Source organism: Periophthalmus magnuspinnatus, chromosome 14 (assembly GCF_009829125.3).
Source record: "Periophthalmus magnuspinnatus isolate fPerMag1 chromosome 14, fPerMag1.2.pri, whole genome shotgun sequence".
NCBI classification, from domain to species: domain Eukaryota; kingdom Metazoa; phylum Chordata; class Actinopteri; order Gobiiformes; family Gobiidae; genus Periophthalmus; species Periophthalmus magnuspinnatus.
Window position 1 is genome coordinate 9007761 of NC_047139.1, and position 16331 is coordinate 9024091.

Consider the following 16331-nt stretch of genomic DNA (forward strand, 5'->3'; position numbering starts at 1 on the left):
GAATAAAATAATACATAAAATGAACCTTAGATCCAACCATTCCCTTACTACCGCAGCAATAAAGCTGTAAGCAAATTCAAGGATGTAGTGAAATGGTCAGGTTCAGGGTTTGCAGATTGTAGTATAGAGTATGGAGAAGTATGGAGAAAGACCGTGAAGAAAAAACACCCAGTTTACAAGTAATATTGTAATGAATAACCAATGAGGATTACTGGTCCTTCTGGTCTGAAGGGGTGGCATCAACATTAAACCCTCAAGTTAGAAACAAGTAAAAGTAAAGTAGAAAATAATATTTGACCGTATAATTCCTAACTCCCTGTGTCCATTGGGACAGATGTGTCTGGCTGTACGAATTCAAAGAACATTTTCAATGTGTCATTATTCAAATTATTGACCTCATTAGCAGAGTCTTGAAATGCGGTGCCATTGTGGCTGGTGGCTACTTTAACACAGTGAATTATAACCTCATTGTCTGTAACGAAAAACAAACATTTCTTTAACACATCCAGTCTTCTTTTCTTCACCAAGTGAACAATAAGGTTTTCCAAAATGGATGACAGAGGTTGTCCATACTCAATCATACTTTTGGTCTCTCCTGAGGAACTTTCATAAAGATACCCAGCCGTGTGCATTGCCACAACATTACAGTAACTATCAAAGATTGGAGAGCCAGAAGAGCAAAAGGAAAAACACGTCTCATAGGGTAAAACACGACCCCCATCCAATGCCTTTAAAACCGCCTCAGCATATGAAGGAGTCACAAACTGAATTACTTCATCCCTGTGATTGTATTTAAGATTTTCATTGTAGTGTTTCTCAATAACCTGACGCTGGCTATTAACGTTTAAAATCCAGGTTTGGTCTACTTTTTTCACACCCCCATGTGGGTGGCCTATGATACAAATGCTGCCACTTTGGGGAATAAACCCAAGGAATGACAACAGACCTGGGGGTAACACTTGGTCTGCATTCAGCCCCAACAGAGCCCAGTCACATTTGCGCAAATCAGGGCAGTAGTCATAGGCAATTACTTCCTGCACCTGGTGCCCTGGATCAACTTGGTCAAGATTTTCAAAGGAGAAATGCACACTAACAGGTTCTGACAGCTGACCCATCTTATTAAAACATGGGCTAATCACATGAAAATTTGTGAGGACAAAGGAGTCAAACAGAAGAAAACCGCTACCTTCTGCTTTAGCCTTTATTCTAACCTGACACACAGAGGTGCTCAGGCTCATCAGCCTCTTCATGGTTTCCACACTTACAGAGCCCTCGCTCCTGCCATACTCCACTCTCAGAATTTGATGCTCAACATCTCTCACACGTGAAGACAGATGAGATCTAATTTCTCTAGAATCTGGGATTTCACACAATTCATATCCAATATTCTCATTGTTTTCATCATTATTCCCCTGTTCAAGTTCAACTGTCTGTTCAACAGTATCAAGAGCAGGCTCCAGACTACTCGGCTGGCTCTCTGGAGGACTACTCTTGTTCAACATAATAATCTGAAAAGTTTTTTCATCAAGATCATCAACAAGATTAGACATCTCTACATTTGCGTTTGAGTCAAAGAGGGCACAGGTTTTCTTAAAGATTGTTTTAAGAAAGCGCCCATCTCTTTTCAGAGCATGTTTCACCTTTTCCCCTTTATAAGCATAAACAGAGATTTCAGAATACTCTCTTAATGCTGGATTTCTTATAATTTTTGTAATATTTTTACCACCCTTTGTCTGTAAATTAAATGTGACCATTTCCTCGCATGACCTTGTTCTAGCCTTTACCGCTGGCTTCTGACCTGCAGGTTTCTTAACATATTTAACTAGCAGTTGCTCCCCAGGTTTAATCAACATGCATGGAAAGTGTGAAGAGATGGGTCTGCCACATCTCACTATCACAAGCTCTTTGAGTTGATTCTTTTCTTCATTTTCTCTGAAAAGGTTGCTCCTCTTCAGAGAATCTTCCACAGTTCCTGCTTTATCACACGTTAAGGTCGTGGGGTTCTTACGTCCGAAGCGCCATTCAAACGAGTGAATTGAATGATGAATCTGGCTCTGCAAAATTAATACATTTTAAAAATCAAGTTACACTTTTAAAACATGTGAAATTCTTGTATTAAAAATATGACTGTACAATTCTGGGGAAAAACAAAACAATTTAATTTAATTTATATTGACAGATGTTGCAGTTGTGACAAGATTTGAGAGAAGACTGGAATATTAACAGCTAAACTCACAATACTTCCATTTATTTCAGAACATTTTCAGTTCTAAATTATAGGGTTAACAAGTTTTTCAACAAAAAGAATATTTGTTGTGTTACGGCCCCAGACCTTATGGTCTTTTAGTATCTGTCCTATGTTTTGTGTGTGTGTCTTTGAATCTGTCCCCTTTCCCCATGTAATCCTGGCTGTGTGAGCCCTTGTGAGCCAATCCTGTGGCTCACATGTAACCGCCTCTCCCATTTAAGGAGATTCAACACACCTTTTCAGGGCTGCTGGCCTTTGTGGCCAGGCTGATATTTTGTCTGTCTCATTTAGTTTGAGAGTCACTCGTTTGTGTCTAACTTTGTGTGCTCGAGACACTAGTTCAGTTCTGTTTTTTGTCTTTTGTTATTTTGTTGCTCGATTCTGTTTGTAGGTTTATGTGACTTGTGTTTGTTTTGGGACACTTGTGGTGTCACGGTCCCTGCTCTGCTCTCCTCGTGTCCTCGTCTTCCCCCCTCCCTCACCTGTCTGTCTCCGGAGCGGGGCGGAATCCGGACTCCTCCCACGCGCACCTGCTCCCCATCAGCGCAATCAACGCCACCGGCCGTGGATAAGAGGGGTTCGGACGAGTCACTCGGCGCCGGAACGTCCGCGTGTTTCACGTGACTATACTTTTGGCTTTGCACTTTTGGTTTATGCTCGTCCTCAGTGTCTCACTGGAATCCTTTTGTCCTGCTCTAGATCTCCGTCCCAGAACCTGCTCCGGACTACCCCAGCACCCGCACCTCCGCCCTGGTATGTCCTGTATCCTCACTGCCGTGCACTGTGTCTCCCTACGCTCACGAACCTGCACCCACGCTCCCCAGCTACGTTTGACCCACGAACTCTGATCTCTTTGAACTTTGATGGCTATGAACATTTATTGTAACTACGTTTGTCCCACGAACTCTGATCTCTTTGAACTTTGAGTGCTATGAACATTTATTTGAGATTAAAGACATTATAAAACTTTGTGAGTCTCGCTACTCTGGTCCTTACGCCACGCTGGTTACGACATGTGGTTTGTTATTGTGTTATGTGTCCCTTAATAAAAGCCAAAAGTAAAATCTGTCAACTGGACAAAACTATTGTAGAAGTGAAGATGTTTCGCTGCTCATCCAAGCTGCTTCTTCAGTTCTGGTCAGATTACTAGTGGACACTGCTTTATATCTGAAGCGCGGAGCTAACCAAGACTGAAACTGGAAACGGCTATTGTTTAGTTTCTGTATGTAACCTATTATTGTTACTGTTGTATTACAATGCAGAGGTCAAAAGCCTTACCTCAGCGGAGTACGCCATGGTTAAATAGAGACTGGTCCGATGTGTCAGATCAAGGAAGTGGACAGAGATTTACAGCCTGAAAGAATATACAGTATATTATGTTAAAAAGACCATGGTAGTTTTATGTATTATTGCCACAGCACAGTGGAATCTCTCATCAAATAGCCTCTTTTAACTAAAATAATCTGTACTTAGGCCTGATTAGACAAAAGGACAAATTTGAATTTAATTTAATTTAATGTACACTAATAATTATTTTTTTTAACATACATAGCGAGCAACACAAGTTATACATTTTTAAAAAGATTTACACGCGTTTATACTACTGTAAATTGAGGTACTTACCGACCGTGATACTCACAGGTAAGTTCGCACTGCACTGTTCGCGCCAGAATGTTCTTCTTCGTCTTCTTTGTTTAAATGGCGTCACAAACATGAATCTATTAATATATCGGAATCAACATTCCACAGCAAGTGAATGACGTTGGACTCGTTTTGTATCTTTTTGCTATTATATTATGAAATGATGAAGAGAGAACCGCCCACAAAACATCGCATCTGGTTAATAACTGAAGTAAATAAATAAAAAAGCAACAACATAACAAACATAAACACAAAGGCATCAATAACTAGAACTTTTTAAAATTTTCACACGGACAAAGTGCAAACTAGTAGGCCAAAAAAGGTCACTATAAAAAGTGAAATCCATGAGCTGCTGTATGTAACATTTCAGGTCCACCACTTGCTTGTCTCCATGAAGGAGGCATTGCTCTGCCTATAAAGCAGGGGTTTGGAGTACTCAGAGTTGTTTTCTGACTCCATACTTTTACTTAAACTTAAGTAGCCTCATATTTTGTTCATACTGGTGTTGAGGAAAACAGCTTTTTCCTATTGTGTTCGTTAGTTTCTGCTTAAATAAAGAATACACTTGAAGCAAACCTTGTACAAGGAGTCTGTGTTGACATTCCCATCCAAAGACCCAATGTTTACGCCTATACAATGAGTTTTATTCACAAACTATAATGGGAGGTTACCCTGGTTTATACTTAGTGCCTCTTCGTTGATGCAAGGCCAGGCCTCTTGGCACGTGTCAGTACAATCTGACTGTGAGGAGTGTCCTTCTGTCCTTCTGGGGTGTGTCTGGGTAATAAATCATGACATCATCTTGTTCTCTTCAGTTAGTTTACCATTAGATACATTGAAATATCATGTATTGTCCTATATTGACATATATGTATGACTCTCACAGCTGTGATCACAGGTTTAATCACAGTGGTTATACAAAATAGCTAGCACAGTTATTTATCCTAACACTAGCTACAAGTGGCAAAAGCTTTATATGAACAACATTAAATGATTCAAACATCTACAGTTTTTACACCTTCCCTTCAGCGAGTTGTTTTGGTTTTGTATCTTAATTTTTGTGTGTATTCTTTGGAAATACCAGAATCTGTACATTAACTCATAAATATTAAATCTTATTAACTCATAAATCTTTTTTAGCCAGAGTTATTTGACACACCACTGTTTGTAACTTGAGTAATATTTAAATTACCTCCTCAGCTCTATTGTAGGTAAGATGCTTTTCTAGCCACTGTGCAAAGTTACAGATATGATCATAACAAGAATGTGCAGTTTCAAAGTCTTTTTGAGCATCGCAGCACCTTTGATTAAATATTAATCAGTTTAATGCAATACTTTCCAGAACATTCCAAGTAAAGCAAGAGCATCTCCAAGGAGACAAGAAAATGTTACAGTGTGAAAGTCCCAGATGTGAAAAACGCTACATTACAGAACATATCCACGAGGGGGCAGCACTTGGGACAGTTATGTTTCCATAGAAGAAGCCGTTAGTCGATTTATTTCCTCGAAACATATTTCATCAGAAAATACTCTATAAACACGAGCTGGTTCTCTGAGGTGTGACCCACTGATACACGGAGCTATGGCTAACGCAGAGGTAATTTAAACACATCATTGAACGTAGATTTAACATTAGTCCTATCTCCACGTGGTTTTGTTATGCTGTTTTCAGTCATCTGAGCTGGCGATTTGTTGGGAGAATAACTGTCCAATGCTGCTGATCTATTCGGGTTTTAGTTTTGGAGCTAACTCGTTACTTCTACTGCTAGATAATTTACATGAACAGGATATGTGTTCATTTTCTTTAATTTTGAAAATTACTGTCAACTTTGACAAAAGACGGAACAATGATCTGTATTAACTTTTAAGTTATTAACGTTATATGTTTATTTGTTCTTATGTTTTATATTTTTGACCCATAAAATGGAGAATAGCAGGGTAATGGGTTGGAAGTACCATAGCAACATTAATTAGTGCTTTTGCAGCCCTGTTTGCCCATACTAAATGTTAAAATGTTTCTTTGCAGTCTTCATACTGTCACCGGGGTTAGATTAATCATTTTGCCAAACCCATATTGCATTACGTCATTACCATGTGCTTCTAATGCCACATTACTACCAAACTGTTTCTATCACTTCACTAATACTGTGCTTTTTAACAGGGAAATAAACTTTGGGGCGGTCGGTTTGTGGGTGACACAGACCCCATAATGGAGAAATTCAACGCTTCAATCTCCTATGACCGGAGGATGTGGGATGCAGACATCAGAGGCAGTAAAGCCTACGTGAAGGCGCTGGAGAAGGCCCAGCTCGTCACCACAGACGAGATGACCAGTATTTTAAATGGCATGGATCAGGTGAGGTCTTTTTTGTACAAAGTTTATTTTCAAAGGAATAGCATAGGTGTAATACTATGTCTTAAAATTCTTACTTTCTTGCTTCCCTTTATGCTAAATAGTATGGCATATCAACTAGCTATAGGCAAACAACAAAATAAAAGGGCAAAATTAAGTTTACATTGCCTAATTTGTTTCTATAATTATCTATATAAGCGTTGTCACATGCATATTTACTCTCATTGTAGAAGCAAAAACACTAGAAAAGAAGAAGTTAAGAAGAAGAAGTTAAATCATATACAGAATATTCAAATTTTGTCTATAAAAAGTGTATTTTTACTTGAGGCTTCATGTTAATGAATGACATTTGAAAGTGAGAATGCAGGAAAGTTCTGTGCTTTCTGAGGTGAGAAAAAAACAACTGCACATGACACAGAAGCTGAAAACTGCCCTGTCAGACAGACAGTTTAGACCGAGAGCTTTGGACCTGGTTGTGTGGCCGAACTCGCTTTGTGCGTCACTATGCTTTCAACTTTTATCCCTCCAAACTGCATATAGAGGTTCACAGCTTCCACACATTTATCAAAACAGAACTCCACAATATAAAGTGCCAAAGTATTAGTCAGAAAGAAGCATAATTTGAAATGTATTACTACAAGAGTAGTAATAATTTCATTTTTAATCCCAGAGGCTTTGTCAAGAATTATGTAAAACAATTTCATACAACTCAATGGACTGAATGTGTTTATAGATTTCGGAGGAGTGGAGCAAAGGTGTGTTTGTGATTAAACCTGAAGATGAAGATATTCATACTGCCAATGAGAGACGGTTGAAGGTACGTAGGATTAACTGATTTATGTTTTAACATTATTATAATATAATTGTCATATTATAATTGTTATATTTCCTGGTCCATAATCATATTACTGCAAGTAATAAACCAGCAAATGCTGAAGACCAACATTGAAGACTAACCTTGTGTTTTGTAACATTTCAGAGTTACAGTATCGTTAAATGCTCTGTATTATGCTCTTTAAGTCCCTAACAAGCTTTCAATAACAAGCTTTATTTCTTTATTCATTTTACTATGGGTAAATGGCTCCATGCAGTTATGACATTACATTATTAGGGATGATGGCAGTGTGTTTATTTATAGACTGTTGCATTCAGGTTCTCTCATGATGATTGATAGGATTAGGAATGAGTGCATCAGTTCTTTAAATCCACAAATATAATATAACATGGGTTATTTTGGAGATTGGCTAAATTGGAATGTTGAATCATCTATTTAAAAATATAAAGATATATAAAAATGCTGCAAACAGAGCTGCTTAACAATACAAATAAATCAAAGTAATATTTCTACACTTTTATAGTTAATTTTATGGACAGTTCATGTTTTACACAGGCACATTTTAGCACATTTCAGAAGGATTGGCAATGGAATAGTAAATCAGTTGATTAATGTGGTAAATATCAGTAGAGTCATCGTGGTAACCTTTGGAAGAAACGGCTGATGTTGTTCATATATTTTTTATAGGAGTTGATTGGTGCTCCTGCTGGCAAGTTGCACACTGGTCGCAGCAGAAATGACCAGGTTTGTATATTTTTGTTCCAAACGCATTTAGTTTACTTTTATTTGTACTTTTTAACCCTGTTGTCTGTCGTGTTCAGGTTGTTACTGACATGAGACTGTGGCTTCGTGATGCTATTTCATCCCTCAGAGGAGAAGCATTGCAGTTGCTGTCTACAATGGTGGAACGGGCGGCTATGTGAGATAAAACTGGATTAATATAGGTAATTAATATAAGTTCAGTGGTCAGCTTTTTTCTGATTTTATTTACAGAGAAGTTGATGTTCTATTTCCTGGTTACACACACATGCAGAGGGCTCAGCCAATCAGATGGAGCCATTGGATTTTAAGGTAAAAGTGCGCTTTGATAATCAAGGTATCTGTTAATATGGGACTTATAGTTTGTGTTTTTTCTTGTAGTCACACAGTCGCCCTGAGCAGAGATGTGGAGCGGCTTCAGGAGATCAACAAAAGGGTTAATGTTTTGCCTCTAGGAAGGTGCATCTACATTTAAAAATTATAATTATCATATATATAGTGCAGTACCTTGACAGCTCAGTAAACTGCTCTGCCCATTTTGCCATTCCTTCACTACATTAATCACAGTAGTTGCTGCTACTTTGACGACTGTTTCCCTTTGTATTCTCCCTTGTTGACTGTATTTCTTTAATTATAAACCCTCTTGTTGTTTTCAGTGGTGCTCTTGCTGGAACACCATTTGACATTGATAGGAATCTTCTATGTAAAGGTGAGACCACTACACCAAAAGAATGGATTCATTTCTGTTATATACACTGAAGAAAATGATTGACTTGTCCTCAGAGTTGGGTTTTGACAGCGAGAGTCTTAACAGCATGGATGCTACAAGCCAGAGGGATTTTGTCTGTAAGTAAACAATAATAATCAATTTTGTTTTATTTGCAAGTATTCATGATAATTGATGGGAATTGATGATAATTATTTCAGTGGAGTTTTTGTTCTGGGCCTCGCTGTGTTTGACCCACCTCAGTAAAATGGCTGAAGACCTGCTGTTGTACAGCACCAAAGAGTATTCCTTTGTCACACTTTCTGATGCCTACAGGTCAGTTTGTTTTTGAATAGATGTACTAATGGTGTTCCCTCATCATTGGTCTACTCAGAGTTTATTATGATTGATTCATACATGTTTGACTAAAACTGTTTTGTCCTGAATTCATGATTTGAATGTTTTCACTTACCTCCTGTACCTGCCCACTGCTTTGTAATTATGATAAATAAAATATACAGTATAGATCTACGTATGTTGTTTAATACTAAATATTATTCAAAAATTCTAATATTTCTTCTTTTAAAAAACTGAGGCAGTCAATGTTCTGTGTGGTTTATAAAGTTTTAAATGTGTGCTTCTGTGTTTAGTACAGGCAGCAGTTTGATGCCACAGAAGAAAAACGCTGACAGTCTTGAGCTGATCCGGAGCAAGGCGGGACGCATCTTTGGCCAAGTAAGACTTGAATTAAATTTTTATTTACCATTTGCACCCAAGGTTACAGCAAAGAGGCTATAGAATACCACTCTATTGGACACAATCTATTGTTTTAAAAATGCTGTACTTTGTAAATATTTAACAAAAGAAAAGTCTGTTTTTCTCGGTTCACTGACTTGCAAAGGTTAAATTGAAGTTAACGTTTTGAGGTTAAAGTATAACTCTTGAACACAAAAACACAAGTCTGGCTGTAAGAACTTCTTAATTATAATTATAAAACGTGTGTATATATGTGTGTGTGTATTTATATATATATATATATATACACACATACATACATACATATATATGTGTGTGTGGGGGTGTGTGTGTGTGTGTGTGTATATATATATATATATATATATATATATATATTAGTTTGTCTGCAGTGTGTAGTCTTAATGTCAGAATTATTAGTTCACTGCTTTTTCCAGTGTGCCGGGTTCATGATGACTATGAAAGGTTTACCAAGCTGCTACAACAAAGACCTGCAGGTACTGTTCCTCTGTGACGTCTACCAGATTCATTGTTTTGTAGGTTTAGCTTTCTTATCCAAATGATTCGTTATTATTGTCCCCAGGAGGATAAACAGGCCATGTTTGACTGCTTCGACACACTTCATGCTGTGCTTCAGGTGACAACTGGAGTCATGTCTACACTCAAGGTATTCGCGTCAAACACATTGTAACTTTTTGTGAATGTGTTTTTTTGAATTTGGCTTTTTCTTTCTGACTAAACCTGTGGAAGATTTTCTGTTAATTTGCGTAAGTGAGTTACCTGCTCCCTCTAGTCGTGTGTCTTAAAAGTTGATCATCTATTAAAATGTCTATATGTACTTGGTATTTCTTTATAGTTTTTTGTTTTTCTCAGATTAACCCTTCAGTGATGGAAGCAGCCCTCAGTCCGGACATGTTAGCAACTGATTTGGCCTATTACCTTGTGAAAAAAGGGGTGAGTGAGATATTTCACATTCATCTAAAACTACTTAATAAAAGAAAGAAGTCAGGTGACTTCCACATTAGAAAACCGCAGTGCCCAAGGGGAGCTGACGTTGCTACAAACGTCAGCACAACAAAGAGCCGTAGAGCTGTCGGTTGCAGATCACACTACCAAGCAACAGATTTTTTTCATTTGTACCAAAATGACTACACGACACTGTCGAATCCTGCGCATATCATTAAGAAAATAAAATGGAAGGACAAAGTAAGTAGAGAGCAGTAGGCATATACCAGGGCTGGAGAAAATGAGGACTGATCGGCAATATAGCGTTGAAAATGAGTGATTAAAGACTGCTCAAACATACACAAATCACTCCAAAACAACTTTGAGAGAGTAAATGAGAATGGGAAGCAACTATAACATAGTTAAAAGGTCTGAAAAGTCAATTTTGCATTAGAGGTCTGCTTTATTGATTGCAAAACTAGAATTTGTAACTTTTAGTGAAAACATTGTAAAGTTTTAATGGCATTAGACTCACACTTTTCACCCATATTTGTTTAGGTCCCCTTCAGAGAGGCTCATGGCCTTTCTGGAAAAGCTGTTTTTACTGCAGAATCCAAAAACATTGCATTAAACCAACTCACTGTGGAAGACTTGAGTTCTGTCAGGTAAATATTATCTCCTCACTTATACATATGTATATTTTATAATGTGTGTATGTTTTTATTTAATACATTAAATAAAAATACCACACAATTATTTTTTATTTAATTAATAACCATCTTCTTACAGTATGGTTACTAGTCAGTGAATAGTTAATTAAGCTTTTTGCATTTTTTACGACTATTTTGTTTCTGAAAATAAACCTCATATTGAAACATTTTTTGCTCTTCCTATAAACTTACCCGAGTGTGACTTTTTAGATTTATACGACTTGCCTACATTTTTATCTTTTGTCATAGCCCTTATTTTGGAGAGGACGTGGCTGCAGTGTGGGACTACAGGAGCAGTGTGGATCAGTACAGCGCCCCCGGTGGCACTGCAAAGAGCAGCGTTTTAGCCCAAATCAAGCACCTGCGAAAGTGGATCAAGACACAGGCGCAGTAATCACAAATGAATTGAAGTGAAACTAGATACTGAACAAAATGGTCAGTTACAAGGTTTAATAGGGCAATGTAACCTGGTAAATATTAAAGTTACAAATGAATTAATGTTAAGGTATGCACAGTATTGCACTTATTAGCAATGGAAAATCAATGGGAGCCGTCCTTGTGTAGTTGGGAATGGGTTTTATTTAAATGTTAAAAACACATTTAATTTTGAATAGCATCACTGTTGCCTGTAGTTACACCTATTAAAAGAAAGTAAAAAAGTGTTCATCTTTCTACATAATTAATTTATATATATATTTTTTAATTTCGATTTTAAAATCCCATCTATCCAAACCAAAAGTCACTCTGTTAATCTATAATTTAAATTTGTAGACAAAGAATTGTGAAGGTTAATTAATTAATCTTAATTACATATGTGAGAGGTGGTCATGAAACCTTCTAAATTAAATTCTTTTTCATTATAATATGAAATAATAATATGATAATAATAATATAAATGATATACAGTTAATTGACCGGGCTGATCATAATAAGATAAATGCAAACACACTATTTAACATTCTAGATTTCTAAATATGAAGTAAAAGACAAAATGAGCAGGGTCAGACTTGGGAAAAGTGAGTCTGAGTTAGATTTGTAGACAACTCTGCCATCTAGTGGCTGAATGGGTCTGAAGTTGTCAATCATGGGCTGTCCTGTCCAGAAACGGCACTTCAAGACTAAGGCATTCAACTAGAGAAAAAAAAACATATTTAATAATTAGCAGAATTAGTATATAATCCAGACCAAAGCATAAAAGGGGTACATTGTATTTGCCAGAGAAGAAATAATGTAGGTCCTTTATTATACTCGACCTGTTTAGCTGTTGAATTGCACATTTGAGTCATCTGAGTTGCACCTGCCCCTCACCTGTCGACTACTGATTGGAAGCATCCTCTTAAAAACAGTCCAGGCCACATCTTGTTCACAGCCAGGTGTCGTCATGGAGCCCACATATCTATAGTAACTGTGGAGCTCTGACGCTGATGGGACAATGTCACTCAGTCTGAAGTTCATGATCTCCGTAGAGCTGCCTGAGAACAGAGAAGTCAAAATCTGTACAGTCACAAATAATATAGTTAGAAAACACACAGTTGATGACAAAAGGGTTGACATGTCTGTTTTTCACATTATCATTAACTAACGTTGTGTTTTTCACTACATCTGTAAATGTCATTGGACTAATACTGTATTTACCTCTATATATCCACTATTATATTCATTACCCCCTCATTTTGTTAACTTTTTTATAATACGTTTATTAAATTAGTTTAATTTCAGTGTACTATTTGATATAGTTTTTGCTATTTTTTGTACCATTATTTTGAACACGACCCAATGCCTCTATCACTGTGTCCAGATGTGGATGGTCTTCAGCTGACTCCTGTGAACAGCAATGTATTTTTTTCAAATAAAGTACACATTTTAAGCATCAACAAAATTTGATATATTACCTGAAATAGAAAAGCGAGCAGAGCTATTCCAGCCATGTCATGCTCAGCTTCAGCCAGAGACCCGTACGGCTCCTTTATGTGGACTATGTGCATCTGTAAACAACACAGAGGTCAAACCAGTGGTGGAAGAAGTTACTTAAGTAAAAGTACAGATACCAGGACAAAAAAAACCTACTCAAGTAAAAGTATCACATGAAAAAATCAACTTAAGAAAAAAGTTAGTGTTTCACACTGATTTTGAGGTCTTAAAAGGCTTCAATGTAGTGATTTTGATAGATTTGTGCTTATTGTTTTTTAGTAGAAACAATTGAATTGATAGTTTGTGTCCATAACTGTTTTTATTCATATTTTTTGTAAGAACATGTTTTAAAAAACTCCTCAGTTTAAAAATAAAAAAAACTGTGAGGAGGAGGAGTCTAGTGAATGGAGTCTATGCGAAGTATGACTCCAGCACAGTGCACTTAGCTCAACAGACCTAGCTTATATACAGAGACTAAACGATAGCTGTTTCCAGTTTCAGCCTTGGTTAGCTCCTCGCTTCAGATAGATATAAGGCAGTGTCCACCAGCAATCTGACCAGAAATGAAGAAGAGGCTTGGATGAGCAGCGAAACATCTTCAGTCCTACAACCTTTTGTCCAGTTGACAGATTTTACTTTTGGCTTTTACTTTGCTGTGCACAGGTTAGTTGAGCTTTGAGGTCAAAAGTGTCCAAAAATACAAAAAAAGGTTTATAGTCATCAACACAAATATAATCAGATGTGCAAATATTGATGGTGCTTTTGTGGGTTTATTTTATACTTTTATGCATGTTATCCATTGTTCCTCAGTTGGGCCATACCTCCATAGGCAGCCTCTCTCCGTCTATGGTGTGTTCCGACCCTGGGCTCCCCTCTCGGCCCCAGTGGAAGTGGAAATTAGCCGCTCTGTAGTTTCCCGGCAGACCCCCTCCGGACAACCGCACAGACTGAGGCAAGCTGAAAGTGGCTTAAAACACACACTTAGCTCTACATAAAGTATTTTAAGTTCATGTCTAAAAAATTAAGATTGTATTCCAGAGCAGAGCATGCAAAAACATATAGTGTAATGTACAATCAAAGTTTCCATCTGTGAAACTGGATAATTATAATGATGATGGAATTGGATAGCATTGTTACCAGAGTGCCCTGTGTTCTCCAGGCTGACGTTGATTTGTTTGTTGTGTCCAATGAAGTTGAAAGGAGGCAGAGCAGAGTTACTGTGGGCTTTACTGGTGACAATGTTGATGGGAGACTGCCGGAGCCCTCTACAGCTTGGGAACTGAGCTGCCCAACGACTCGGGTCTGAAAGCATTCAAAATTGGGTTAGTCGAGTTTAAAAATGCTGTATTTTCATTTAGGCATGATCTGAAGTAACTAAAGGTTTGTTTTTATTATTACTATTGCTGTTCAGTCATGTTGACTTCATAAATATAGTAGTGTAAGCGTAGGTTTGTGATTGGAGAGCAGATAGACACATAATGGTGCCCACACTAGCTACGCTGACTGCCAATGAATAATACTAAAGAAAAAACTACTTCTGTGTCACTTAGAGCACTATACAAGATCATGTTCATCTAGATCTGCTGCAGGATAAAACTGTAAGACTCGGAATATTTGAGTCACTTGCTAATTTGAATGGTAAATGGAAAAGGGTCACATTTTTAAATACCACTTTTCCACCTTCGAGCACCTTCAAAGCGCTTCACATCACCCGTTCACACACACATTCATATACCAGTGTACACAAACAGTGGATCTGACAGTCTACCAACTGAGCTACTGTCACCCATAATGCATTTTTAACTTCTTTTCTAATTTTGTCTTCAGTGAGCATTGATTGTGTGGGGTACCTCACCTCTGCATGATTCCTCACAAGAGTACTGGGTATCATAGCACCACAGAGCTAAACAGAAAGTACAGTTAAGCAACAGCAGCAGGACAATTGCAGTTGAGGTATATTTAATGAGTTTTGTAAGTTAATACACACCATCTTTCAAGCTCTATGCTGCTAAAAAATAGATCTTCAACAAAGCAGTAGTAAAGAGTGTTACTAATTCCTCTGCTGGGTTAAGATTGTTGAGTGGTAAACATTTACTTTCAGTTTGTTACGCCATGTCGTCTTTGTACCCTGTAGAAATTACTTGTCCATCAAAGAAAGCCTATTTAAGTTGGTAAGTCCTCCTGTTTCCAGTGTAATTGTTATGTGAGTGTGTGATGGAGATGGACAGCTCTATAGACAAGTCTTTATCTAAAACAGGAGTCAGATTAAGGCAGGAGTCTCTCACAATAACCTGCTTTGAGTCAAATCGTTTCTCACCACGGAGAACAATGCACAGGACACACTGGCTCTGGTCCACCTGGCTCTGCACCTGTTTACCGCGGAGAGGGGCCGCACAGGCAGGGCACAATCACTCACAATTGAGATACTAACACAGATGCCAAAATAAGCTATAATCAAAACATGTATCTCAATGAAGGACATGTCTTCATGCTTTGTAACATTGGTTGAGGAATTGATGTTCATTTTTCTTTCTTTTCTGGTTTAAATATCATAGAAACTTTAGCAGAGGGCACACAACCTTTGTGGCCGCCTTGAAAGCACATTACTCCACAAAATAATTTGGGATGAATTTTATTTTCCCTCAATATTTGCTTTTAAAAAAAGTAATTCCAACCTGATATAACTATCTGGAAAATTATAATCCTGTTGGAACTACTCCTGCTAGTACAACAATGTCAACATGTGTCAGTTCAGTTGTTTTGAGTTGAGAGAGTGTAGGACCCAAATGACTGGTAATGTGTTTTTTGTGACTGGACTGCATTTTTACAAACATTAAATTCATTAAATGAATTGCAACATGGGCAAAAAAAAAGAAATTCACAACAACTTTCTAACTTTACTGGCAACATAATTCTGTTATGTTGTGTGTTTATATGCTTACCGGTGCCTGTAGTCTGCAGGTAGAGTAGGCTGAGGAGGTACAGAGACAAACCCATGATGAGCTTAGGTTACAGCCAGGTCCGGACCTCTTCACATGCTTTTGAACTGGAAAGTGTGGGACCTGGATGAAAACTGGCCCTGGTCTTGTTTTTAAAAGAAGCCCCCTTCTGGACAAAACCCACACTGCATGGAGTTTGGTAACAGACAGAACAGAGCTTATTTGTACAAATGTAATAAATGTAATAGCCCATTATGTGAAAGATCAACAGCTTAATTATGAGGTGATTCTTTTTTTTAATTGTTATGGCTTTCTTTACCATAACAGTGACCTTGTATTTAACTATTTCACACTGAAGTGCACAAATATAACTACTGCTTGTCATGTTATATTGTATTGTTGTGTATCATATAAGATAATAATAAACATTTAAAGCAAACCTATAGTGAGGCGCAGAAATATCTAGAACTTTTAGTAACACAAAATGTCTTGGATAATATTTGCCCTTTTACATCTAGCTTGGCATTTGCT

The 16331-nt window shown here is 37.5% G+C and overlaps 3 protein-coding genes across 4 annotated transcripts; 1 reads left to right on the top strand and 2 right to left on the bottom strand.

Moving 5' to 3' along the window:
- Positions 1 to 167: 167 nt before the first annotated feature.
- On the bottom strand, positions 168 to 3934 carry LOC117381623 (serine protease FAM111A-like). 2 transcript variants are annotated; one of them, XM_055226557.1, is made up of 3 exons: positions 3888 to 3934; positions 3527 to 3602; positions 168 to 2054 (listed from the first exon to the last, which is right to left on the bottom strand). In XM_055226557.1, the coding sequence occupies exons 2-3, from the start codon at positions 3542 to 3544 to the stop codon at positions 309 to 311; spliced, it is 1764 nt and encodes a 587-aa protein (XP_055082532.1). In that variant the 5' UTR covers positions 3545 to 3602; positions 3888 to 3934; the 3' UTR covers positions 168 to 308. The 2 variants fall into 2 exon arrangements, with proteins under 2 accessions (XP_055082532.1, XP_055082531.1); XM_055226556.1 differs by having other exon boundaries at positions 3872 to 3932.
- Positions 3935 to 5395: 1461 nt separating this feature from the next.
- On the top strand, positions 5396 to 11597 carry asl (argininosuccinate lyase). The gene is made up of 16 exons (XM_033978796.2): positions 5396 to 5486; positions 6051 to 6245; positions 6976 to 7059; positions 7765 to 7821; positions 7899 to 7996; positions 8071 to 8148; positions 8218 to 8295; positions 8493 to 8545; positions 8620 to 8682; positions 8764 to 8878; positions 9193 to 9277; positions 9733 to 9792; positions 9879 to 9962; positions 10169 to 10249; positions 10799 to 10905; positions 11200 to 11597. The coding sequence occupies exons 1-16, from the start codon at positions 5472 to 5474 to the stop codon at positions 11342 to 11344; spliced, it is 1398 nt and encodes a 465-aa protein (XP_033834687.1). The 5' UTR covers positions 5396 to 5471; the 3' UTR covers positions 11345 to 11597.
- Positions 11598 to 11910: 313 nt separating this feature from the next.
- On the bottom strand, positions 11911 to 16040 carry ca4c (carbonic anhydrase IV c). The gene is made up of 8 exons (XM_033978616.2): positions 15804 to 16040; positions 14717 to 14764; positions 13999 to 14163; positions 13683 to 13828; positions 12843 to 12935; positions 12706 to 12772; positions 12259 to 12422; positions 11911 to 12081 (listed from the first exon to the last, which is right to left on the bottom strand). Exons 1-8 carry the CDS (start codon positions 15856 to 15858, stop codon positions 11911 to 11913), a joined length of 909 nt encoding a protein of 302 aa, XP_033834507.2. The 5' UTR covers positions 15859 to 16040.
- Between the last annotated feature and the right edge of the window lie 291 nt (positions 16041 to 16331).

Bases quoted from the DNA above. Each gene is read 5' to 3' on its own strand.
- asl (XM_033978796.2), top strand. The intron at 7,822-7,898 runs GTTTGTATATTT...TGTCGTGTTCAG, and splicing joins GTCGCAGCAGAAATGACCAG to GTTGTTACTGACATGAGACT. The intron at 9,963-10,168 runs GTATTCGCGTCA...TGTTTTTCTCAG, and splicing joins GAGTCATGTCTACACTCAAG to ATTAACCCTTCAGTGATGGA.
- ca4c (XM_033978616.2), bottom strand. From the start codon at position 15,858: ATGGGTTTGTCTCTGTACCTCCTCAGCCTACTCTACCTGCAGACTACA. The intron at 12,773-12,842 runs GTAATATATCAA...TGCTGTTCACAG, and splicing joins TGCTCGCTTTTCTATTTCAG to GAGTCAGCTGAAGACCATCC. The intron at 12,082-12,258 runs GTGAGGGGCAGG...TTTTTTCTCTAG, and splicing joins TTCCAATCAGTAGTCGACAG to TTGAATGCCTTAGTCTTGAA.